Below are 24,503 nucleotides of genomic sequence, written 5' to 3' on the forward strand. Positions count from 1 at the left end.
ACCCGCACAGTCACCGTCGTAGTCGGAACTCCGCCGCAGAAAGTTTTGATGGTTATCGACACATGAAGCGAGCTCTCCTGGCTTCACTGCAACAAAATCCGAAACTATAACAACACATTTGATCCGATCCGGTCCACATCCTACTCCCCCGTCCCATGCTCCTCATCCACCTGCACGAACCGGACCCGAGACCTCACCATACCTGCTTCTTGCGACTCCAACAAGCTCTGCCATGCCATGCTCTCCTACGCTGACGCCTCGTCCTCGGAAGGCAATCTCGCCACCTATACGTTCTACATCGGCAGCTCCGAAATTCGGGTTTGGTATCCGGGTGCGTGGATTCAACTTATCCGGCGAGATTCTCACAACGGTGAACCATTTGACCCATCTTCTCACATCTCCGGCTCGAGGAGGACATTTTTCCGGTGTGGAGGAACTTGACGAGGCGGCCGGAGTGCGAGGCCCAGTAGGCGGCGGAGGGAGCGTTGAGGTCGAGGAAGATGTAGGTGGGGATCGACGCAGGAAATTTGGTGTGTTTAAAGAGGACGAGGAAGAAGGGATACGAGTGAGGGGGTGAGAGCAGAGAGAGCGAGTGAGAGAAACAAGTGAGAGGAGAGAGAGTGAGTGAGGAAGATAGTATTTTTAATTAATTTTTAAATAAAATTAATACTTAATTAATTTAATATTTTAGTTAGAAAGGAGTGGGTTATACTTCTGCCACGTCATCATTTAACAGTTACATTGATAAAAAAACTTAACATATGAGGTATGAGATTGTGATTCAACCCATAATTATGGTAGTTTTGTATAATTTACTTTTTTTTTTTTTTTAACATGCTGGGGTTTCAACTTAACATATGAGGTATGAGATTGTGATTTAACCCATAATTAAAGTAGTTTTGTATAATTTACTCTTTTTTTTTTTTTTTTTTTTTTTTTTTTTTTTTTTAACATGATGAGGTTTCAACTTAACATATGAGGTATGAGATTGTGATTCAACCCATAATTAAGGTAGTTTTGTATAATTTACCTTTTTTTTTTTTTTTTATCTTTTTAACATGCTGGGGTTTCAATCGCGTCAATGCCGTCCACCAAAAGCTTCAAGCCAATTTATCAATGGTTTTTACTTTATCCTACTAAAAAACTCACCGCATGTCTGATTTGAACTGATCAAAGGGGAGAAAGACATTTGAGCGAACACGGTGAAGATTTTAGAGATAACTTCTAATAATGTGTATATAAAAGGGAATTATTATTAGCATTTCAAAAATCTCTTTCTACACTTCAAACTTTCTATATTAGGAAAAAAAATACACTTGTGAGAAATGTAGAATGAGATTTTTGAAGTGTCAATAACACTTCCCATATAAAATTAATAAGAAACTGATGTGGGAAAATGCCTGCAAAACAAAATTTGCCGTAAAAGAATCCATATGTAAGATTAATCATTTGTGCCTTGATGAGTTTAATCATTCAGGCAATTCTGGGCATGATAGGATGACTCTAGATATTTTGCCATTAATTTTGTTTAATCATTCATCAGTATATTGGCCTAAATTGAAGGCCCATTTGACAATAATTGGTGTCCATGGATTTGTCTACTCCTCTAAAAAATGCAATATCCTTGAAATTTTGAAATTGAGGCACATGGTGAATTGGCTTAAATTCAACCACTCTACTTCTACGAGCAACTAGAATTAAAGCTGCACTCGATCACCAAAAATGGATGTTGGTCTTCGCAAAGGAATGGTGGAGACAAAAAAGGCTTTACTGGCCATTAGAACAAGAATGTTGCAACCCTTAAATCTTAATTTGGAGATGAGAAACTAATTAATGACATGTTTACTTACATTGAACGTGTATTGAAATTATTCTTATTCATGACTTTTCTTGCCTTTATTAACACATCTGCAATAAAAAAGGAATGTGGGTCCAACATCAAAAATTGTAATTATGAAAGTTAAGAATTGAATTTTTGAATGAAAGGAATCAAAGTTATTAGGCAAGTAGTTGATCCAGTTCTCATTTCAAATAAGTAACCATACCATGAAAAGTTACGACATTTTTTTTATTACAAGCGATATTATTATTTTAAACTACAATAAGGAGAGGAGGAAGGTTTGAACCTGAGACGCATTGCGTTGAAAAAGAAAAACCATATCCACAAAGACAATCCATCACTTGCAAATTACTACGTTTGGAATACAACGATATGTTTACCATTAAAGGGGTGGGGAATTGGGCTTGGCCATATAATGAGTCAACCACAATAATTTGATTACGAATTCGTCATCTACGGAAGTTGAACCTAATACCTTTCAATTATAAGTGGAGATAAATATTATTAGTATGTAACATTAAGTGGCAACTTGAGATATTTAAGTGCAGAATTTGAGTCTGACAAGGGTAAGGGTCTTGTTGATTAGTTAATGTGTCACATTATCGTTTAACCGACAAAGCTAAACTTAAGAAGTCTTTACAATAAAGTTGCTTCATTATAAATCTAAATCATTAGGACACACAATCGGTTGCTAATCCACCACCAACTAAATGGCAAAATTTGTCTATGCAATTGATTGAGCTAAATCCTGCCATAAATATTTTGTTAAATATCATTCAGTGATTGGCTTAAAGCCAATGAGATACAATAATTATTGTGCATATAGATTTGCCTACCATAAAAAAGCAAAAGCACTGAAAATTTGAAATCGTTGCACCCAGAAACCAATGCGCTCAAAAATGGCTAACCCTTCAACCACTCTAATATTTATGGCTCTAATTTGTGTTCCAGCTGCAGCAGCAGCGACAAAAAATAAGCTCTACTCAATCGAAAATTCGAATGTTGGCCTTTGCAAATCATTAGTGGAGACACAAGGCTATACTTGCCAAGAACATCAAGTAAGTTATCAGAATGTGCCTTCCTTGATTCGATATTTTCGGATCACATCACCAATATGCGACATCATAGATAAATTCTGTTATCTTTTGTCATAGATCAGCTTTTCGATGAGTTTCAGGTAACAACAGAAGATGGCTACGTCCTTGGCCTGCAGAGGATTCCAAATGGACGATTCGGGAATAAGACAGCCGACAAGCTGCCTATTCTGTTACAACATGGATTGTTACTGGTTTGCAACTAATCGCCATATTTTTGAAATATATGTACAAATATTGTGCCTGACATAAAAATAAATTAACAAACATTTTTGTGGCAACAGGATGCTTCATCATGGCTACTCAATCCGCCGGAAGAATCTTTGCCATTTATCTTGGCTGATCATGGTTTTGATGTCTGGCTTTCCAATGCTCGTGGGACAAGATCTAGTCGCGGACACACATCACTTAGTCCTAATGATCCGGTTTGCTTTGCTTTTGGAAATGTTGATCCACATCATGCCATCTTTGCATCCTAATCTTGTACTAATAATATCCAGCCATGAATTTAGGCTTACTAACGCTAAACCCTAATGTTTTATCTGCTAACGCTATCGTTTGTAAAAAAAAATAAAAAATGAATATAGGCTTACTGGGAATGGTCATGGGATGAAATGGTTGTTTATGATCTTCCTACTTCAGTCCAGTACGTCCGTGATCAAACAGGACAGAAATTACACTACGTCGGACATTCCATGGTAAACATTTAAATAACGGTTTTTCGTCTTTACTCCCGGGAATTTTCATGCTTTAGAAATTTAATTGTTGTACATTTAAAGGGAACTGACTGAGACTTGAAGCTGTTGAATTATATAGGGAACTTTGGTTGTCCTCGCCGCCTTCTCGGAGAAAAAGCTGTTTAACTTGCTAAGATCAGCTGCTTTGCTTAGCCCGGTTGCTTATCTGGGTCAAATACCCTCACTGATTTTAAGAACTGCTGCCGAAACATTTTTTGCAGAAGTAACACAACTTAATGAACCTTTTTGTTATCATATATGGATCCTTAAAAATCCATTGTTATAAATATATAATTTATGACAAAAATTTTCTCCTTTTTTATTTACAGGAAGTGAAATTGTTGGGATTCCCGGAAGTTCCAAACGAGTGAGATGGCATTTTACACAATTTTTGTTTCCGTAACATTGGCACATTCAGACAATACCATAAACCTAATTCAAATTTTTACAAGAGTTTAGATATTTTGTTAAAGAAAATTGGAGTTTTTAAGTATGTTTTTAAAGTTGACAAGAATGCTTTTTTACATAGGTTGAAATATTAATCCATCTGATTATCGGTCACTCATTGGGAAATTACATCGTTGACAACTTTTTTGTTCGTATCAAAAATCCTACAGGCAGATAATAAAACTAGAGCAATCGATCTGCAGATCACATGGAATTGACTGCTCCGACTTAATGGCAGCTATAGGAGGTAGTAATACAAAGCTTGCTCATACATTCACACTTTTAAACTTGAAATTTTGATTTGCTCAGCAGAGATTGAACTGTTTATTTGCAATCTGCAGGCCCAAATTGTTGCCTCAGTCATTCAAGTATGGATGCTTTCTTTAAGAACCTTCCCCAGCCCACTTCAACAAAGAACCTTATACATTTTGCTCAGAGTAAGTCTCTTTGATTTCCAGGTTCAATCATGTGGTAACAATCTAAAGCACAATCCAAACTTTAGCAATAAAACATCGGAAATTCTCCGTGCAGGACACTGGATGTATGGAGAAAACCTACTTCTACTATTTTCAATCCCATTAATTGACGATGTTGATTATTAGGGTATAAAATGGCTAATTTAGAATTTGATTCTAGATTTTAAGTAGCCTAGCTAATGCTTGACATAAACCTAAAATCTAAGCGATTAACCAATCCAAAAGTAGAAGTTGAGGTCTAAGGTCTAGTTTATGATTGTATACCCTAGCTAAAACAAAACCAACCATGTCAATAAATGGGATCAAAGATGGTGAAAAAAAATTTGAGTAGAAAATGATATTTTCTCAATGCGTCATTTCCTGCACACGAAAAAGACTGAACTTAAATTTGTATTGAAACTTTTAGATGAAATGCTTATATATGAAGTTTCAATTCTTTGCTTCTTATTTATGGATTTTGAAAAGTGATCAGGAAAGGAACCATAGAAATGTACGATTACAGTCGCGCATACATGAACATGGAACACTACAAGAAGCCTACTCCTCCTATGTACAACATGGCAAACATTCCAAAGGACATTCCTCTTTTCCTCAGCTATGGAGGGAGAGATTCAATTTCCGACGTGAATGACGTGGGAGTTTTGCTTGACGACCTGGAAGATCATGATAAGGACAAGCTTGTGGTACAGTACAGAGAGGATTATGCTCATTTGGATTTTATCATGAGTGTGAATGCCAATCAACTTGTGTATAATCCTCTAGAAGCTTCATTAATCAAGAGTAAAGACCTTGCAAATATGTTGTAGACATTTCTTTTGTCTTACAATTATCAAAATTCACAAGTTATTTATAAAGAAATCGTAAATAGGGTTTCGGATTTGAATTCCGTAGGTAATTTAAGGAAGGAATTGATTGTATATAAGTTATGCATCTACATATATGAGCTTCCTATATTTCAAGCCTAGTATGCAGCTGTTTCTACTTTTGGAGAAAATTTTCTGCTTGACTCAGAAGCTATAGCATTGGAGTGGTTAGGTTGAACTTGCTTTCAAATGCTACTATGTGTAAGCCTTGGACAAACACAAGTTAATTGCAAAATAAAAAACAAACGCAAACTTGGGCGTAGCTAGCCTAGTTGGCTAGGGCAATATTGTAGCATTTTTCTGCAGCCAAATGTGAATCCCCACATCTCTGTAGTTTATATTATATTACAATCTTGCTCGAATAAAAATAAAATTACAAAAGTGAATCACTGGTTATTTGCATATGCGGATGGAGCATGCAGTGTGATGAAAAATGCAAGTAGGGTTTCACCTCCTATATTAGCATCAATGGTTGACACCTCTCTCTCTCTCATCAAATATAGATGTTTGATCTAAGAGAAAAATGATTCCAGGCTGCAGGATGAGTTGCTGTGAACGGATCACCATCATTGTTTCTTGTTCTACAACCCTTCAACCTTTTCGAAGGCAAGAAGAGCTCCTCGCAGTGAACAGCACAGGGCGGTGGTGAACCTCCAATGCTAACTTGGCGATCAAGGTTCCCATTAACTGACGAGGACCTCACCATTTTCTTCAGCTTGGAAAGTAAATTGACAAGCTTCTCCATCCTCGACCTCTTAATCTTTCGTTAATCTCAAATCCTCTTGAAGAAGCTTATATGTAGACTTGGAGGAGTTGAAATGAGTTGATCAAAGTGTGGTGGCATCACACGGATTTCGTGCGAGCTTGCACAAGATGAGCGTGGCATTTGGGAGTTACTTGCGTTTTCTTTCTGTTATAGGCTTATAGCTCACATGCCTTGTCGTTTTGTTGCAGCTTTAGCTTTGAGGAGGATATGTTACGTTCACTTTGTTAGAGAGTAATGATTTGTTGGCTTCTTATATGGCATGAAAATTCTGGATTTGGCTACTGTAACGATTTGTTGGCTTCTTATATGGCATGAAAATTTTGGATCTGTAATACTTTATGCACGTCAAGGAGTCATATTTACAATACTTACATGTATTTAATGTCACTACCATCTCGACGGTCATATGATGATTAAATTAAATACATATATTAGCATGAATTATATCTGACTGTCAAATGGTAATTATATTAAATAGTAAAAACATATAAGTATTGTAACAAATTCTGAAAAGTCTTAATACAAAATCAGGGTTGAAAAACAAATAAAAAAAAGAAGTTAAATGAGAAAGGAAGGCCAAAAATTTATTGCTTGTGTCACTCTATTTTTTAACCTCTTCATTTCGCTTGTGGGTGCAAAACTTAGTAAAATATTGAATTTAAATGGTAAATGGTAAATGTCTAAGTCAACACTTCGATTTAGTAAGATTTGAGTAAGTCAAATAAAAAATCTGTTCGATATCAATTATGATTGATCCATTATATGACTTACCCAAATTCTAACCCTGTGTCACATTTACTATGCTAACCATAAACAAATGCCATTTGAAGAGGAACATTTTTCTTCATAGTCATAGGGCATAAACTCATAGCATTTAATTAATTTTTAAGCGAATTAAAATCTGATAATACAATTTTATTCCTTTATTGGTCCAATCTCTTATGAACAAATAATAAAGAGCAAAATACACCAATAAAATTTCATGAGAAACCATGGCCGGCTGACGTGTAAATCTCTGATTGGCCCTCACACGTAGCTCGCCCAGCCCAAAACCCAGAAGAAAATTCAATAGGGGTTTCGTCTCTGTGCCTCGAGAGATTTCTTCACTGATTAGCACAACAAATCTCAGAGAAAGAGAGAGAGTGTGTAAGAGAGAGAGAGAGAGAGAATGAGAGAGAATCAATTTCGAGCAGTCCCTATCATCTTCTTGTTTTTCTTTGTCGTCAGTGTCTGCGATGCACTATACGGACCATCATCGCCAGTTCTTCAGCTAACTCCTTCCAACTTCAAGTCCAAGGTAAATGTTGAAACTTTACCAGTAATTGCGCGTGCCCTTTTCAGATTCTTCAGTTTTTTGCATTAATTTGTTGGAATTTGTCACCGTTTGGATTGAAAAGCACTTGGGCGTTGATTGGTTTTTTCAATTGAGAAGCGATTGTTTTGCTGTTGAAAGCAAAGTGCTTTCTTGTATTGCTTTTAGAGTTTTACTGCTTACGGAGATCATTAGTTTTTGGATCTGGTTTATTGCTTCTTGGGGATATTTGTTTCGGAAAAAGTAAGTTAATTTTGCACTTTGTGGAAATTGTTTGATAAATTTGCTGAGTTTAATGTACTTGTTTTTAGTTTCCCAACATAGAAATGTGATCAGTGAGTTCTGATTCTTATTGGGTTAATTATGATTTCTAGTAAGACAATTTGACTGGTATTTTCTTGTACTGAATCCTGTGGAATGGTGGCAGGTTCTGGACTCAAACAGAGTTGTTCTGGTTGAATTCTTTGCACCGTGGTGCGGACATTGTCAGGCTCTTACACCGATATGGGAGAAAGCGGCTACTGTCTTAAAGGGTGTGGCTGCCGTTGCATCTCTTGATGCTGATGCACACAAGTCCCTCGCTCAGGTTTCCCATAGTTACTCTTGCAATTATTAATTTTGACTTCTAAGTTTGAAGGAGCAATTGTAGATTAACATCCCTCTGCCTGAAAATATTTGGTCAACCATATTGTTGTTTTATAAAACTGCATGAAAAAAATTCCCCACTGTATCATAGTTTTGCCATATTTGGACAAGGAATATGAGTATTTCAGGTTGTTTACTAATATGTTAATTTTGTGCGGGGTTGTTGGTGTGTTTGATTGCTCTATAGGAATATGGGATTAGAGGATTTCCAACAATAAAGGTGTTTGTCCCTGGAAAGCCTCCAGTAGACTATCAGGGAGCAAGGGATGTGAAACCCATTGCAGAATTTGCACTCCAACAGGTTCGTCGTAATCTCTTCTTCAAATTCTATTTGTTTTGTTAGTTTGTTTCTTTTCTTGTATATTGGTTAAAATAGAGTTTGGTAACATTTGTGGATTAAGATAGTCTCATATTGTTTCTGCTCCACTATGTCTTACCTTGCTCTATTACTTAGTCATGGGATATGTAGATGGTTTAATCATTTCTCACTCGGTCATATAATGCTCTTGCATAAAACGGATTCATGTATCAGTAATGTGACCATTCCATTGGTCCTGTACAGATAAAGGCGCTGTTGAAAGACCGCTTAAGTGGAAAAACAACAGGAGGATCAAGCGAAAAATCTGAACCTAGTGCTTCGGTAGAATTAAATTCCCAGAATTTTAATGAACTTGTGCTTAAAAGTAAAGATCTCTGGATTGTGGAGTTCTTTGCACCTTGGTACGTGCTTTTCTTTATGACTTATCTTATAAGCTAATTTTAAAATATTCACTGTTTGTCTATTATATGAATATGAGATTGTAGAAGATTATTGACTTGTTCCTAATTTCCTTGTTTCAAGGTGTGGGCACTGCAAAAAATTGGCACCTGAGTGGAAGAAGGCCGCTAAAAACTTGCAGGGGAAGGTGAAGTTGGGACACGTTGACTGTGATGCAGAGAAGGTAACTTTGCCTTCCTGACTATGTACTGGATCTATGTGTTTTTATTTCTTGTACTATATGATTCTAACTTGGTGGCATTACCAGTCTCTGATGAGCAAGTTCAACGTTCAAGGATTTCCGACCATTTTGGTATTTGGAGCTGACAAAGACAGCCCACTCCCCTATGAGGGTGCAAGGAGTGCTTCAGCCATTGAATCGTTTGCTCTCGAACAATTGGAAACAAACGTTGCACCTCCTGAAGTGACCGAGCTAAGTGGCCCTGTAAGCATTTACTTCCCTCCAATACTTAAGCTGTGTGAGATTGTAAGTAACCTAGGGGACTAAAGCATTGCTACAATCTTCTCTTGTAGGATGTCATGGAAGAGAAATGTGGTTCAGCTGCCATCTGTTTTGTGGCTTTCCTACCTGATATCTTGGATTCCAAGGCAGAAGGGAGGAACAAGTACATTCAGCAGTTATTATCCGTTGCGGAGAAGTTTAAAAGAAGTCCATACAGGCAAGTTTTTGGAATTATGCGCATATCACCGCCAATGAAACCTTGCAGGCTTGAGAGGCAAATATATAGTTACTGACCATGAATGTTCGTGTATGTTGCAGTTTTGTGTGGGCAGCAGCCGGTAAGCAGCCAGACCTTGAGAACCGAGTGGGTGTCGGTGGTTATGGATATCCAGCATTGGTGGCCTTAAACGCAAAAAAGGGAGCTTATGCACCACTTAAGAGTGCATTCGAGGTTGATCAGATCACGTAAGTTTTCTATCTCCACCTTATCTCGAACCACTCTTGATCCTTGTGATAATAAAACAAATTTAAACAACTCAATTTTATTTCACAGAGAATTTGTGAAGGAAGCCGGGCGTGGAGGAAAGGGAAACTTGCCTCTGGAGGGAACTCCGAACATTGTGAAGATCGAACCCTGGGATGGTAAAGACGGAGAGATCATTGAAGAGGACGAGTTCTCCCTTGACGAACTAATGGGAGAGGATACCACTAACAAGGAAGAGTTGTGAGAAATTGAAAGTATCATACTACAGCAGGAGAATTATATCAGGCTAAGATTGATTTTGGGTGCTGGTCATTCCAGTGTTTGTGTGTTTAAACGATGTTTTCAACAACGCGCAAGAGCTTTCTTACGAGTAAGGCTCTCTTTTGTTCTCTTGTTTGTTACCATTATTGTGCTTCATTTCATATCAATGCAGTGTTTAGGTACAATACTCTTGTTGGTTTCCAGATTGACAAATCACTAGTTTTTTTTTGGTGTCCAAGCCATGGATACCCAATTCATCCGGCGCAGATGGCTTTTTAAAACGAGAAAATATTCAGTAGGGCAATGTGACCAGAGCCTGGCCACTCGTGCGCATGAAATGTGGCCCGTTCCTCTGTGAGAGTGCATGAAATGGTTCTCTCTCAAAACATTACCACTAATCAACATTAAGAAACTATGAAGGGCAACATATGGGGAGAAACTATATTCTTGCATATCATTGAAAATTTGAAATCCAAAATTTTGCAGCTTACAATGATCCATTGGATTCCAAATCCAGAAAAGAAAGAAAAAAAGGGTCAAGATGCATCACATTTTAACCATGTGGTACCTAATACCTCGTATCGGACCTACAGCAACGCGAATCACCTAGACATGCCCCAGTGTCTACGTACGCTCGTTTTCCCGTCTTCTCTGACTGAAAAAAAAAAAACAAAGTACACCTCCTTGTACCTAATTCAGAATTTCTTTCGTTGAACTTCTGGGAAAATAAGATGCGCTTTTTACCATTCGCCTTTGATCCTCGCTAAGCATTCTTTTCTCAAAGGTGAATCTGCAAATATGGCCTTGATAAAATCTTCTACCTGAAAAATTGGAGGAGCTTGTAAAACCATTGAGACATGAACAGCACATAAAGCTGAACAGAATACGGGGTCAAGTGAAATCATACCTCTGACGACGTAAAACCACAACTGCGCAATTCTCCACTTTCCCAAGCCGTTGTGACAGATTTTAAGGGCATATCTAATAATTCTGAAGAATTTGAAACACAAAATGAGAATTAGGTCACTGTTTGCAAGACATCTACTAGTTCTGTACCGAATCACACTGAACTTTCAGCATCAGAGGAAATACATGCCTGCCAATTTACGAATTTTACATAACGAAGGTATGTGATCGTCAAGGGTGCAAGTGATGCCCTCTTGGGACTTCTCTACTTGGAGAGCAGCCAGGGACTCCAGCAAAGAAATTAGGCTCTCCAGCATCAAATGAATCAGACTTTGAAGCTAGGAACATAAATACATCGTTTTAGTTAGCTGCACACACCAAGCATCAGAAGTACAAAAACCGGATATATGACCAAAAGATTATACCTGTAATGTTTCTTCTGCTGCCATATCATCTAAAAGGAGTATGTCTTTTGTGACCTTGGAAAAAACCGATTCAAGAATCATACACATGCTTCTCTTGTAAGTTGAAGGCAACAGGATCGGCTCCCATATCAAACGTACTTTGTCCACAATCAAAACAACCTGAACAAGATATGTTTAGCCTTACAGACATACCTCGCAACAAAAACTAAGGCACTAAAAAGGCCTTAACAAATATATCAAATATAATATGATTCATGAAACAAAAGTTCCTCATTAAAATTCACAGCAGGCCACCTGATCTATACTCCAACTTGCAGATTGAAATTGCTGCCTTTCATGGGTATTCTGAAATCCATCAGCGCCATCTAGAGCCTGGTAAAAGACAATTGATTGAAATTCCAATTTTCTAAACTACATAACTTTCTAGCTCTTATATGAATTGAAAGATTTCAGCACAATTATACCTCTCTCAAACTACGAATAACATGTTGAATTTGTCTCTGCAGTATTTCCTCCGCCATAAGATGGAATCTTGGAGCCATATCAACAAACATAGCATGTTCTTTGATGGAACTTGGAAAGTCTGAGTGATACTGGGACAAAAGTGTACAACTGTATGAATTCCACTATTAACAGAATAGCAAATCACCATTCTGTTGGGATCTAAGTTAGGTATCCTATAAATAGTGAACCGTCATTATTTGGTGCAATATTCGGACATACATTTTTTTGATTGGATGGTGATACACGATATAAGAGTGATTATAGGTGCAAGCATGCATGTGATCTTGGTGATGGTGGGGAATAGAATCAACAAAATCGATAACATGAGCCGATTATGGCTGTTCATCGCCTACCTCGAAAGCAAGCCCCAGTATCTCCTGAGATAGATAAAGGCAATCATTTTGCATAAGAACAGCAACCTGGTTGATTCCATCAAGATGCCTTTCTAGCTTCACAAGTCAAGAGAGAAGTACTTATATTGCATGCAAAAATCACCAATATTGATGAAAAACTAAGTGAGGTGAAAATAGGCCAGAAAGTAAACTTGATAGAGATTTGCCAGAGCAGTTATAAACTAAGATATGATGTTAAGTTAATACATAGAGAAAAATACTGCAACTAAAATATTAAAATGATTTTTGTGGTTCATAAAAAAAGGGCATAAAAACATCATCAGAGACCTCTTTTGTATCTTTCATGAATAAACCTTAGAAAGAGACAGAGAGAAGGAAGCCGGGATACGGATTCTCAAAAAATTTAGTACAATAGACAACATCATGGGACAGACGTAACATCACACCTGCACTTTTTAGATTGTCTTAACAAAGGTGTAAAAATGGTCAGTAGCAAAAGTTTATAGTACTGGTTTCCTGTACTAACCTTGACAGGAACCACGACTTCATAGAGAAGTAGAGCATCCCTAGCAGCCCGATAGAACTCCAAAGCAACTCTGGGGGATGACACACAAACATCCTACACATTCCAATCACAGTTGTAGCCTTAAAATATAACAAATGGTAATTTATACGAAGAATCAAGAGGCAAGAAAACTGAAACTTGAGGAAATATGCATTAATCATGAAAATGAAATCTCAAATGCAAGCACTAATTAGTGCCTTGAGGCAAGCAGGTTGCTCTTCAACTTAAGGTTGCTTTTCTATTTTACTAAATCATTAAGGGGAAAAATCAAACATTTATGAGTTTTAACCCAGATACCGTAAGTGTCTGGTGCACTAGATTCATTAGTTCAATCGCTGCTTTGGACACCACACACTTCCCTGACAGGAATAGCAAGTTAACAAGCTCTGGAGATTTGGCAGCATCCAGATCATTCTTGTTATTTCTTGGATACTCCTGTGGGAAAAATATATTGTTCAAAGGCTGGAAATATCAAAATAGCTACAAATGCATTCAAGTTATAGAAGCTTACTTGAAGAGCAGAAAAATCACATTGTAGAAGCAGATTTCTGGCTTTTGCCAAGATCTCTGACTTCTTCCTGGATGCAAAGTGAACCTCGACATTTTCAGCAAACTTGCTCAACTGGTTATCTCTGTTATCAGATGCTGAAATAAACTTCATTTCGCTTAAAGCAGTCTCAAATTCGGAAGTACAACTAATGATCTTAAGAAAGTCAGCAAGTTTTGAAGCATCTTCAGGAACAACCTGAAACAACAAAACATGTCTCCATTACATAGACGTACAAAATGATAAATGGCATGATGCAAGTAGCAATTTTAATGCAGCTAATGAAGAAGTAACTTTGAGTATTCACCGAAAATCCTATACTTGTTTGCTAACATATATTTATAACAGAATTCAAAAAAAAAAAAAACAGATAGAAAAGAATGGATGGGTGCGAAGAGATAAAAGGAATAACCTTAGAAAGAAATTTAGAAATAATTAACTCTGAAATCCTTGGCCATGTCAATCTCCCAAAGCATCGAATCCAAGACTCATCTTGAAGGCAGATGTAGTTGCAAATAAACTTGATAACCTGAATAATCCCTGAGTAGATAGTCTCACCATCCATTTTTTCAATCTGAAAATCCAAAGGAAAATGCCAATGCAACACTTATTGGAATCCAATGTGTACAAATTTGTGGAATACCCCTTATTGAATTGATAACTAAAGGAGTCACTCCCGTGAATCAATAATATATGATAATTTAAAGTGAACCCAATTTTTTTCTCAAACATGTATAAGACAAACCGTTGAACAATAAGACTGAAAAAAATTTAGACAAGACAAGATTGACATGTAAAAACTACCTTAGGATCATTTGATGGTACAATGTTCAGTATCGCCTCAGTCAGAACTTGTGGGTCTCGATTTACTTCAGCTACAAAGGACACAGGAGCTCCAAAATTTAGAGCCGGGGAGATGACATGCTTGATCATCAAGTCGGCAACTTTACCAAGACCATAATCCAAAATGCCGACTACCTAGAAATCCCCATAACAAAACCAGATAACTGAATTCATTACAAACCCCATTGCTCTCATTATTTTAAGCAAAAATTATTTGAATTGCAAATTTCGTGTAGTTTTGAGCAATGCATCTACTTGTACTGATTTCAAAGGCAAGGGGGAGGACCACAAGGTATTAACTTCAACTTACATCCAAAGCTTCCAAAACGGTGCGGAGCTCAAACCCATCGTTTCCATCAATGCTAAGTACATACTTGACACAGATTCTATTTGATTCCCGCTCAAACCGCACCGCATTTCTGATGAACCTCACAAGCACTTCTTGAATCTACAAACCCAAACTGAATTCCTCTAAAAAATACAATCACAAACTCAAATAAAAATCACCAATTAAACAACCACAATAGCATTTTTTTCATGAACTAGCTATTTAAATTTCTCTCATTTCCGTTCATTTTTCTCGGCAACCAAACAGAAAGTAATCTTCTTACCTCCTCAAAGCACTCTGACCACTCCTTCCTCAGCAATCTGTACACCACAGGCTCTCCCTCATCAACCCGATCATCATCCGAAACCCTAAGAGCATTCTTCAGCTCCCTCAGTTCCTGGGCGGCGAACCTCAGCCGTCCATTCCTCAACCCCTCACTGGCGCCCTTCAACCTTTCACTTATTTCCAGAATTGCCCTCACCAACTCCAACAACGCCTTCTTCTCCCTCGCCTCTTTCGTCGTGGCGCTCATCTGCTTCATAATCTGCCCAATCTCCGCCTCGATGGGGCGGTCGGAAATTGAACTCAGAAGCTGGACGACGTCGTCGGAAATTTGGTTGGAGCGCGAAACGGCGTCGTTGCAGACGGAGAAAAGGTTGGCGAACTCCTGGTGGTGAGAGAGGAGGTAAGATTGGATTTTGGACTTGATTTGGAGCGAGTGGGAGTCGAGGCGCTGGATGAGGAGGCGGAGATCCGGCGCAGACAGAGGGGTCGTAGGGTCGCTGAGGTCCTGCGCCGACAGGAGCTCTCGGACGTTGATTGAGTCGAACAGGGCGTCCATTCCGGCGGATCGGACGGCTGGGACTGCCGGGTGGGGAGACTCAGTCGGAGGAGTGTAGTTTGTATCGGAGTAGTGGATGAAGAACGAAGAGAGGGGACTGGCGGAGGTTTTAGGCGGAGTGTGATAACGTGCGCCGGGAGCGTTGGTGTTGGATTTTGGGGCAGGCTGTTATTACTCGCGGGGAATTATTTTTGTTCCTATATGGGCCTACTATGGAATAATGGGCTGAGCTTTGAGTTTCAAATTTCAAGATTCAAATATAGCCGAAGCCCAAAAACAAACTTTTCTTTAATCGATTCAACGTACTCTGTATGATTGTTCTTTTTCCTTTTATTCAACAAACGATATTATCTATGAGGTGGGGGACTAGGTACAATTATCTTGTGAGTGGGCACAATGAGTTAATAATAATGTGGTTCAAATTCGTCTTTCACGAGAATTGAACCTAAAATCTCTCACTTATAAATAAAGAGAAATATTATTAGACTGTAATATTAAGTAGCATGTACAATTAAATGTTGGATGTCAACAATAACCGACTAATCCTCCAAGGAGAATAGCATTTATAACAAAATGCTTCTCCAAAACCCTTCTATTCGAGGTGAAAATTTTCAATATTCTAGAAACACAGTCCTGTATACCAAGTGACATAACACAAGTTGTTGAAAACAAAATTTTAAGTCTCCAACCACTTGTGTTATGACACTTGGTGTACCGAGTGTTCTCGGCACACTGAAAATATTTTCCAACCATCAATCACGAGATTTCTTGTTCTGATGTCTAAAACATTCCAATTAAACTACTCGCAAGTAGTCAGATTCTTTTGATGTGCAACATTCTATATAAGAAAGTTTCTCCCTTAATAGGGTGTCGTAAGATGCCTCTTTCTACCTATCCGCCCATTGTTCATTAAAATATTTCAAATAGGCAACGACCTAAGAGGTTGACCATTATACCTTTGCCTAAAACAAGAGTTTAGTCGACACAAAACATCATCCTTTTCCTTTTTTTTCTATAAGCATCATCCTTTTCCTTGCTAACAAGTAACAATTAACTGTGAAAGATTCCTCTTCCTCTTCATCTTCTCCTTTTCTGTTTAGTTTCCACGTAATTATTAAGTTTTTTTTCCCTCGTACTCAAAAGGAAAAGGAGAAGAAAGAAGCATCAGAGGAAACTTGGCACTCTCAAGTTTCAAACGTACAACAGTCGGTCATACTTTTGTGTCTGTTGACTCCATTGGTTCATCTTCTATTCAACGCTGATGAACGATTGACCTTTGACCCTTTCAACTTCAACCCCATTACCTACAGTCATCCTATTTTACTCTGGACTTTAGTTAAATTGATGACTAAATTATTAAACAAAGACTAAGTCTTTTTTTGTTTTTTGTTTTGCTTATAGATACTCGTGGACATCGAAAAAAACTTAATTTTGGAAGTGTACGAATTTATTAAAATATTAATTTGTGTGAACAAATCTAATCTAAGTTAAAATTCTTAATAATCAAGTAAACGATAACAGAAAAATAAGCAAATTGTTTCTGCAGATGAATTGAACACTAAAAGTTTCACAACTTAAGCAAAAATATATAGATCATTTACAAGAGGAACTCCATTAAATAATCCAAAATTCAGCACTAAATTGGATTATTGGAACTTAAATCCAAACTAATCCAACCTAGTAATACAATCTTGGAAAAAAAAATGATACTAATGAAATGAAAAACCCAAATGGCAGATGAAGCCATTAATCCCAATTGCTTTTTTTAACAAGATGGGTAATATACACAAAGGGAAAACAATTTAAGGATTAAATCTAACACCAAAAGGAATTATTGGTACCTGGAAACTTATCTGTGTTGAGGATAACCCTAACCCTAATTCCAAAGACCCCAAATCTTGTCCCCAATGGAACTCACCAGCCTCCTCATGGTCCCCCTATCCACTCCAACCTCACAACCTTCATCATCACCAGACTCACCATCACTCATCACTTCACCAGCAACAACACCAGCGTCCACCACTTGTGGAACCTCCTCCACCTCCTTCTTGTCCCCATGCCCTAATTCCCCAGATCCCAAATGATCACCACTACCCTTGTTAGCCTTCCTTCTCTCTTTCTTCACCTTTGAGTTTCTGCTCCTCTTCTTCTCCACCAACCTCTCCTCATAAGCCTCAAGGATTTCATGGATCAGCTGGCGGTTCGGCGAAGCGTCCCACCGTGCCCAAAAACTCATGTAGCACCTGAAGCAGTCGCACTGGAACGTAGGAGGGTGGTGGTACTGCGGCCCACGAGCTTCGACGCCAACCCTGTTGTGCTTCTGGTGTGCCTTGTGGCCGCCATCGGTGTTGTCCGCGTTGGAGTTGTGTGACTCGATACAAGTTATGGATATTACCTGCGACGGCCCTGTGGCCGGTGCACGATTGGACTTAGTAGTAGTAGGCCCACGCTGGTTCGTTGCGCAACCGCCTGAGTTTTTGGTGCAGGAGATGAGGTAGGCCAAGACCTCTTGGTCTTCGGGGGAGAGGGATACGGCCAAGGCGAGGATGGTTGCCGGAAGAAGGGTCAGAGGGTCGGCTACGGAGGGCGGCGACGGTGACGGGTGAACTTTGCCTTTCTTGTTGTAGAGCTTATTCATGTTGGTTGTTGGAAGCGTTGCTCTTTCTTCCTTGTTCTGCGATTTAGCTTTTTGCTTGCGGAAAGAAAATGATTTCGTTTAACTTTGGAGTCGGCTGTGTATATGACATTTTATATCTCGACTACTTGTTCCGTGGGGAATACGAATCTAAAATCTAGGAACACACGTGGCAAATGTAAAATTACAGATTAGAAGATTTTCTTTTTCCTTTTTACAGTATTTTATTATATTTTTTAAATAATTGATATTGGTTATTTAAATCTTAGTTCTTGATGCTTCTGCGTTTCATTGTGGACCAATAATAGTTGGGATGAAAATTATTTGCTTATCCTCGAATGATTGACGGTAATAAAACTCAAATTTAAATTAAACATTGGGTTTTTATTGTGAAATTAAGTTGTTTTATTTCATGCCACTTAGTACTACGACTTAGTAATATTTTTCTTCACTTGTAAGTGAAGGTCTTAGGTTCGATTTTCGTTAAAAATGAATGTAAACCACATTATCGCTAGCCCATTGTGAGGCTAAGCCTACTCTCTTCCTCTTAATGTAGATAATATCGTTTGTTTAAAAAAAAAATTGTCTTACTTCGTTGCTAAGTAAATAAACAGTCGTCAAATGAGCCGTCTTAATTAAAAAATTAGCAAAATTGTTGAAAATTTGTCGAACATTCTTGTATTTACTAATTTCTGTTGTGTGGATAAGTTTTATTTTACCTACAAGTCCAAAGGCAATAAAATAAAGGTGGGAAGATAATTTTGATGTTCATTTGGACATTATTCTAGCTTAGCTAGGAAAGATCTAGAACCAAGTGCATGCATCATACGTAGTGTGGTGACATTTTCATTTTATCCTACGTATTTCCCACCCTTTTGTTTCAAGCAAAGGCCATTGATCACAATCCTCACTAGTCAAGATTATCCGTCGGCTTGTCATGACATTATTTTACTTCTAAGACGAAAATTTAGACTCTCGAAATTTTATCCTATCTAATTGAAATAGTCAATACAATCTGATAATAAATAAGCACTATCCGACGAGTATTTATCCTATCAAACGGAAATAGTCAGCATAGTCCAAACTGCCAAATGAGACCTTAGTATATATCATTTTTGTCCTTAATTATTTACAAAAAAAAGTAGTATCAAATACACGAGTTATATTGTAACATCCCGTCCCAAATTTCATTTTAACGTACATTAAAATTACAATTTTACCCTAGTTTGTTTGTGTACGTTAAATGTTGTGTTGTGTGGGTTGTGGGACCACACACAATCATGTATTTCTTTTTCTTCCCGGGATTCCCTCCCTCATTCCCTCATTCTGTCTCTCAGTCTTCTCTCTCTCTCTCTCTTCCTCCCCGAGCCATTTTCTTCTTCTTCTTCATACAAACACACGGACCATATATACAACCCAACTCGAACCTTCACCAATCAAGAAACTAAGACCACCATCGTGTTCGTGGAGCTGAGAGGAGTTCAAAGGTGCCATTTTCAGGTAAGGAAAACACCATTTTCACGTCGATATCACGAGGTCCGATTTGAACACTGTTCATGCAAACCTAAACTAGCTTGTTTTTGGAATTTCTAAGCTTGTAGTTATGCTTGTGAGGTCCCAAGGAGCCTCGGAGTAGTTCGTTGGGTGAATTTGGACGTCGGGAAGGCTAGGTTCGAAGTTGGCCGAACTTTGAAGTCGTGGACAGGTATGATCTAGCAACTTTTAGGCCTTAAAACTAGTCTAACGTGATTCTACTAGTCCTAAGCTTCATTTTGGTATAAAGAACGTGAAAAATGGTTGAAAAACGAAGGAGAAAACAAAGTTAGAATTTTACCCAGTTTTCCGGCGCCGTCGCCGGCGCCGGCGTCTCGCCGGAGAAGAAAGGAGAATATTCCGTTAAGTCTAACGGAATATTCCTAACGGCAGTGACAGAATCCGGTTAGATTTGACGGAATATTCCGTCAGTTAACGGAATATTCCTGACGGCGTCAACTGACGCCGTCAGTGTGCAGTGCACGTGGGCCGCGCGTGGGGGCGCGTAGGTCCGTGCGGGGTCAGGCGCGTGGGGGCGCGTGCGTGGTCCAAAAATTTTTCTAAAAATATGGGTGTGATCCTGAGGTTGTGTAGATCACATTGGTATATTCATTTGTCCAATTTGAGCAATGTATGAGAAGTTATTACGAGAAGTTGCTTAGGTGCTTTTAAATTAATGTTTTCGTAACTTTGTCGCGTATAGGTGATTCGTTTTCCGAGGACGAACGTACACACTCGAGGCAGGGGGGCTACGACCCTTCTAATTATCAGTGAGTGGGCTTTTGTTTTCCGTATATACCTATATACATATTAATTCCCAGAAATTAAATAGAAAAGGTTATTGTTTTATGCCATGCATTATATGAATGTTGTTTACGCATCATTGCATGTATTATTGGTGACATACATACATATATACATGTGTATTTGGTGCTGTGGATGCACAGGTAAGTGCCAGGTAAGCGGTATTCAGGTGGTTATACATTCCTGTTTATTATGCAATAGTAGTTGAAATGCTTAGAGAGCTCATAATCTGCACCCCCGGTGTTAGTGCTCCCGTCCAGGGCCAGGGCACAGCCTTCACGTGTATGTTCACCAGCACCGCATGCTCGTCTTGGATCCAAGTTAGGTGCAAGCCTGTCGTAGAGATCACATTAGGTGGTTCCGACTTGTAGGTGACCCGCGATTTATCGCCAGCTTCACGTGATCGTAGCACTAGAGCATACATATATATATTACACCCAGCTTGTCGTGCAGACCACGTTAGGTGGTTCCGACTCGTGTGCAGATTCAGTGATTGAGTTGAGCGTGGAGCTCTAGGTGCAGCGGTACATGTCACGTTAGGTGACTCCCGGCTGCCAGATTATATATTGTGATGTGATTTACGCTTGAGCATTTACATTTATTATGAGATTCTATGGTGGCATATTCTCAAGCATGAATGGCATATTGTGAGCATGAATGGCATATCATGGGACATGATTGACATATCTATACATACGTATATATGTTCATTTTCTGGGAAGTATACAGGTTTTACGGCGAGGGGTTAGAATGTGTTTTGCTAAAGAGTTTTCAAAGAACTTTGTTTTTGCCCACTCACGCTTTTGTTTTTGCGCCCCTCCAGGTTCTAGTGGTCTAGAAGGTTCGGTGGTTTTCCCCAGAGGGCGTCCCGGCAATTTCTGACAGACACTCACCATTGTAGGGTCACCTTCGGGTGTACATATGTCGTATCTTTTCCTTTTGGACTGTTGTAGACTTGCTCTGAATTGTGTCTCACATACACTAGTACTTTGTATGTTATTAGGTTTTTAACTATTCGTACTTTTATATTACCTTCTTAATTAGCTTCCGCACGCGCACATGGTTACGTCACCTTCGTGTGACGGCCAGCACGCCCTGATCTCGGTCGGGGTGTGTCAGCTTGGTATCAGAGCCTAGTTTTTAGCAGTCCTGTGTCTTTGTGAGTATTCTAATAGTTGGTGTCTTCTGTCAGAATCATGCCGCCTCGTCGGGAACCACGTCGCTCAGATGAGTCTAGTTTTCCTGATCTTACTCAGTTGGGGGAAGTGATTGCTACAGCCCTTCAAACAGTGATGCGCCCTCCCCAGAGGACTCCTCTGGAGACTATGTATAACCTGAAGTTGGATAAGTTTAAAGGTAATGAGGGTCACGAAGGCGCAGAACGTTGGTTGGAACACATAGAGAAGACTTTCCGTGTGTTACATAACCAGGGGAACCTTCCTATGGATAGGTGGGTTGAGACAACCTCTTGGTTTCTGGAGATGGAGTCTGCAGCTTGGTGGGAACAAGAACTTCGGAGGTTGACTCCAGCTCAGAGGACCGATTGGAATGTTTTCAAAGACGTGTTTCAAAGGAGATTTGTACCCCCTGAGTATATCGACCGTAAGAAACAGGAATTCACTGAGTTAAAACAGCGAAAAATGACGGCTAACGAGTATTATCGTAAGTTCACCGATTTATCTCGTTACTATCCTGATGTCGCTGGTAATCCGGCGGAGATGCTTCGTCGTTTTCGCTTGGGCACTAGGAAGAGATGGCGTTCTATGGCCACTACTACTCACTGTGAGTCCTACCAGGATTTTTATGAGATACTGTTGAGGATAGAGGACTCTGAGAATATGTCTAGTGACAGTGACGAAAAGAAAGATGACAGAGGGAAAAGTCAAGTGTCGCTTGGGCCTCGCCAAACTCAGAACTTTAAAAGGGGTGGTGCCAGTTCGAGTTCGTCTAGCGGTGGTTTCAGTGCCTCTGGACAAGGACGTGGAGGTAGGTTTTATGGAAGTGCTCGAGGCCAGAGACAAGGTGATGGTGGCCGAAACCGACCCCCATTTTGCCGGAGGTGTAATAACCGACACTTCGGCGAGTGCAGGCAGATCAGCGGTGCTTGTTTCACGTGTGGACGGACGGGACATAGAGCGGTGGATTGTCCCCAGGGTCAGCAGCAGAAGCCGCAACAGACCTTTCTGCCGCCACCTGCACCGATTCGGCAAATCCAGGGTCCGAGTACTTATGGGCAAGCAGGTAGAGGTGGTGCCTATCACTATCAAGGTGATGTTGTTCCCTATGCTCTAGGACCGTATCAGTACCCCCAGGACCCGTATTCACAAGGTGGTTATCCCTCGTATCCCAGCAATTACATGCCGTATCCTCCAGCTCCAACAGGTGGTTCTCAGTGGTACCAAGGAGGACAGTATCAGCAGAATGAGAATGCTACTAGTAGTGCAGGGTCTTCGAGACAAATGGGTCAGCCCAGTCAGGGGCGTGGAGCTCAAGGTCGCGGTGTTCAAGCGAGCAGAGGTCGTGGCGGACGACAGCAGGGCCAGGGGCGTATTCACAATATTTCCCTGCAGGATGCTCAGAACAACCCGGACTTGATAATGGGTACGTTAAACATTATTGGTTATTTTGCTAGAGTCTTAATTGATTGTGGAGCTACACATTCCGTTATTTCTCATACATTTGCTCAAGTAACGCAACCTCGCCCCACACCTCTAGGGTACGACCTAGAATTCGCTATGCCTAGAGGAGAGAGGTGTGTTGTAGATTGTATGTACCCAGGATGTCTAGTGTTAGTAGAGGGTGTTGTTATGCCCGCCGATCTTATCCCGTTAGATATTGTCGATTTTGATGTGATTTTGGGCAACGATTGGTTGCACTTCTATCGTGCCAACATTGATTGTTACGGGAAAGTAGTTACGTTTCACCGCCCTGGATTACCCGAGGTTACTTTTGTGGGTGAGCAGAGTGGAGTAAGACATGGTGTTATTTCGGCTTTGCGAGCGAAGAAGTTGTTGACTAAAGGTTGTCAGGGGTATCTAGCTCATGTGGTGCTAGAGGAGACCGTTCCTAGTAGAATTGAGGATGTGAGAGTGGTCAGACACTTCCCTGATGTTTTTCCTGAGGATTTACCTGGTTTACCCCCGGATCGAGACGTGGATTTCAATGTTGAGTTGCTTCCAGGTACCAATCCTATTTCTTTAACTCCTTATCGTATGGCTCCTGCTGAGTTAAGGGAATTGAAAGTGCAGTTACAGGAATTAGTGGATAAGGGATTCATCCAGCCTAGTACTTCACCTTGGGGCGCTCCAGTGTTGTTTGTGAAAAAGAAAGATGGGACTTTGAGGCTGTGTATCGACTACAGGCAATTGAATCGGGTGACGATTAAAAACCGTTATCCATTGCCTCGTATTGACGATTTGTTTGATCAGCTGAGAGGTGCTTGTGTATTTTCTAAGATAGACTTGAGGTCTGGGTACTATCAGCTGAAGATTAGTAGGGATGATGTTCCTAAGACGGCGTTCAGGACTCGTTACGGTCATTACGAGTTTTTGGTTATGCCGTTTGGGTTGACGAATGCACCAGCAGCTTTTATGGATTTAATGAACCGGGTATTTCAACCTTACCTGGATAGATTTGTCATTGTCTTCATTGACGATATTCTGGTGTATTCTAAGTCAAAAGCGGAGCATGTCCGACATCTTACTTTGGTGTTGAAGAAGTTAAGGGAACACCAATTGTATGCTAAGTTTAGCAAGTGCCAGTTCTGGTTAGATCAAGTCGCGTTTTTGGGGCACATCATTTCTGCTCAAGGTATTCTGGTTGATCCTCAGAAGGTTGCAGCTGTGGAGAGTTGGGAGCAACCACGAACCGTCACTGAAGTGAGAAGTTTCATTGGTTTGGCGGGATATTATCGGAGATTCGTTAAGGATTTTTCGGTAATTGCCTTGCCACTGACGAGGTTAACAAGGAAAGATGTTAAGTTTGAGTGGAATGATAAGTGTGAGCAAAGTTTCCAGCAGTTGAAGCATTGTCTCACTCATGCACCTGTTTTGACACTCCCGGACGATAGCGGTG

The 24,503-nt window shown here is 39.7% G+C and overlaps 4 protein-coding genes across 11 annotated transcripts; 2 read left to right on the plus strand and 2 right to left on the minus strand.

The window, feature by feature from the left end:
* Positions 1 to 2,610: 2,610 nt before the first annotated feature.
* LOC137749387 (triacylglycerol lipase 2-like) lies at positions 2,611 to 5,461 on the plus strand. Of its 3 annotated transcripts, none has more exons than XM_088688796.1 (9): positions 2,611 to 2,898; positions 3,000 to 3,128; positions 3,219 to 3,359; positions 3,522 to 3,632; positions 3,751 to 3,894; positions 4,001 to 4,038; positions 4,289 to 4,365; positions 4,460 to 4,555; positions 5,060 to 5,461. In XM_088688796.1, the coding sequence occupies exons 1-9, from the start codon at positions 2,728 to 2,730 to the stop codon at positions 5,398 to 5,400; spliced, it is 1,248 nt and encodes a 415-aa protein (XP_088544922.1). In that variant the 5' UTR covers positions 2,611 to 2,727; the 3' UTR covers positions 5,401 to 5,461. The 3 variants fall into 3 exon arrangements, with proteins under 3 accessions (XP_088544922.1, XP_068345580.2, XP_088544923.1); XM_068489479.2 differs by having other exon boundaries at positions 3,018 to 3,128; XM_088688797.1 differs by having other exon boundaries at positions 5,067 to 5,208.
* A 1,698-nt stretch (positions 5,462 to 7,159) lies between these two features.
* On the plus strand, positions 7,160 to 10,330 carry LOC137749397 (protein disulfide isomerase-like 2-3). The gene is made up of 9 exons (XM_088688767.1): positions 7,160 to 7,520; positions 7,963 to 8,121; positions 8,368 to 8,481; positions 8,743 to 8,900; positions 9,022 to 9,121; positions 9,206 to 9,382; positions 9,472 to 9,617; positions 9,719 to 9,865; positions 9,954 to 10,330. Exons 1-9 carry the CDS (start codon positions 7,392 to 7,394, stop codon positions 10,126 to 10,128), a joined length of 1,305 nt encoding a protein of 434 aa, XP_088544893.1. The 5' UTR covers positions 7,160 to 7,391; the 3' UTR covers positions 10,129 to 10,330.
* Positions 10,331 to 10,574: 244 nt separating this feature from the next.
* LOC137749396 (centromere/kinetochore protein zw10 homolog) lies at positions 10,575 to 15,624 on the minus strand. Of its 6 annotated transcripts, none has more exons than XM_068489489.2 (15): positions 14,900 to 15,624; positions 14,599 to 14,736; positions 14,250 to 14,423; positions 13,858 to 14,019; positions 13,410 to 13,643; positions 13,196 to 13,333; positions 12,860 to 12,952; positions 12,334 to 12,429; positions 11,941 to 12,069; positions 11,771 to 11,848; positions 11,477 to 11,635; positions 11,242 to 11,389; positions 11,053 to 11,135; positions 10,890 to 10,966; positions 10,575 to 10,800 (listed from the first exon to the last, which is right to left on the minus strand). In XM_068489489.2, exons 1-15 carry the CDS (start codon positions 15,455 to 15,457, stop codon positions 10,770 to 10,772), a joined length of 2,298 nt encoding a protein of 765 aa, XP_068345590.2. In that variant the 5' UTR covers positions 15,458 to 15,624; the 3' UTR covers positions 10,575 to 10,769. The 6 variants fall into 6 exon arrangements, with proteins under 6 accessions (XP_068345590.2, XP_088544892.1, XP_088544891.1 ...); XM_088688766.1 differs by having other exon boundaries at positions 11,941 to 12,088; positions 12,334 to 12,425; positions 14,900 to 15,610; XM_088688765.1 differs by lacking the exon at positions 13,196 to 13,333 and having other exon boundaries at positions 11,941 to 12,088; positions 12,334 to 12,425.
* A 1,359-nt stretch (positions 15,625 to 16,983) lies between these two features.
* On the minus strand, positions 16,984 to 18,228 carry LOC137749398 (uncharacterized). The gene has a single exon (XM_068489492.2). The coding sequence runs from the start codon at positions 18,093 to 18,095 to the stop codon at positions 17,334 to 17,336; it is 762 nt and encodes a 253-aa protein (XP_068345593.2). The 5' UTR covers positions 18,096 to 18,228; the 3' UTR covers positions 16,984 to 17,333.
* Positions 18,229 to 24,503: the final 6,275 nt, after the last annotated feature.

Source organism: Pyrus communis, chromosome 17 (assembly GCF_041283825.1).
Source record: "Pyrus communis isolate YQ-2024b chromosome 17, ASM4128382v1, whole genome shotgun sequence".
Classification (NCBI taxonomy): Eukaryota; Viridiplantae; Streptophyta; class Magnoliopsida; order Rosales; family Rosaceae; genus Pyrus; species Pyrus communis.

What these genes read in the sequence shown, in the direction of transcription:
- LOC137749396 (XM_088688766.1), bottom strand. Translation starts at nt 15,457, where the DNA reads ATGGACGCCCTGTTCGACTCAATCAACGTCCGAGAGCTCCTGTCGGCG. An exon ending in GGTCAGAGTGCTTTGAGGAG is followed by an intron (nt 14,737 to 14,899) that starts GTAAGAAGATTA and finishes TTGGGTTTGTAG; the next exon opens with ATTCAAGAAGTGCTTGTGAG. An exon ending in TAGTGCACCAGACACTTACG is followed by an intron (nt 12,953 to 13,195) that starts GTATCTGGGTTA and finishes TGGAATGTGTAG; the next exon opens with GATGTTTGTGTGTCATCCCC.
- LOC137749387 (XM_088688796.1), top strand. Translation starts at nt 2,728, where the DNA reads ATGCGCTCAAAAATGGCTAACCCTTCAACCACTCTAATATTTATGGCT. An exon ending in TACAACATGGATTGTTACTG is followed by an intron (nt 3,129 to 3,218) that starts GTTTGCAACTAA and finishes TTGTGGCAACAG; the next exon opens with GATGCTTCATCATGGCTACT. An exon ending in CCGAAACATTTTTTGCAGAA is followed by an intron (nt 3,895 to 4,000) that starts GTAACACAACTT and finishes TTTTATTTACAG; the next exon opens with GAAGTGAAATTGTTGGGATT.
- LOC137749398 (XM_068489492.2), bottom strand. Translation starts at nt 18,095, where the DNA reads ATGAATAAGCTCTACAACAAGAAAGGCAAAGTTCACCCGTCACCGTCG.
- LOC137749397 (XM_088688767.1), top strand. Translation starts at nt 7,392, where the DNA reads ATGAGAGAGAATCAATTTCGAGCAGTCCCTATCATCTTCTTGTTTTTC. An exon ending in TGACCGAGCTAAGTGGCCCT is followed by an intron (nt 9,383 to 9,471) that starts GTAAGCATTTAC and finishes CTTCTCTTGTAG; the next exon opens with GATGTCATGGAAGAGAAATG. An exon ending in TTCGAGGTTGATCAGATCAC is followed by an intron (nt 9,866 to 9,953) that starts GTAAGTTTTCTA and finishes TTTATTTCACAG; the next exon opens with AGAATTTGTGAAGGAAGCCG.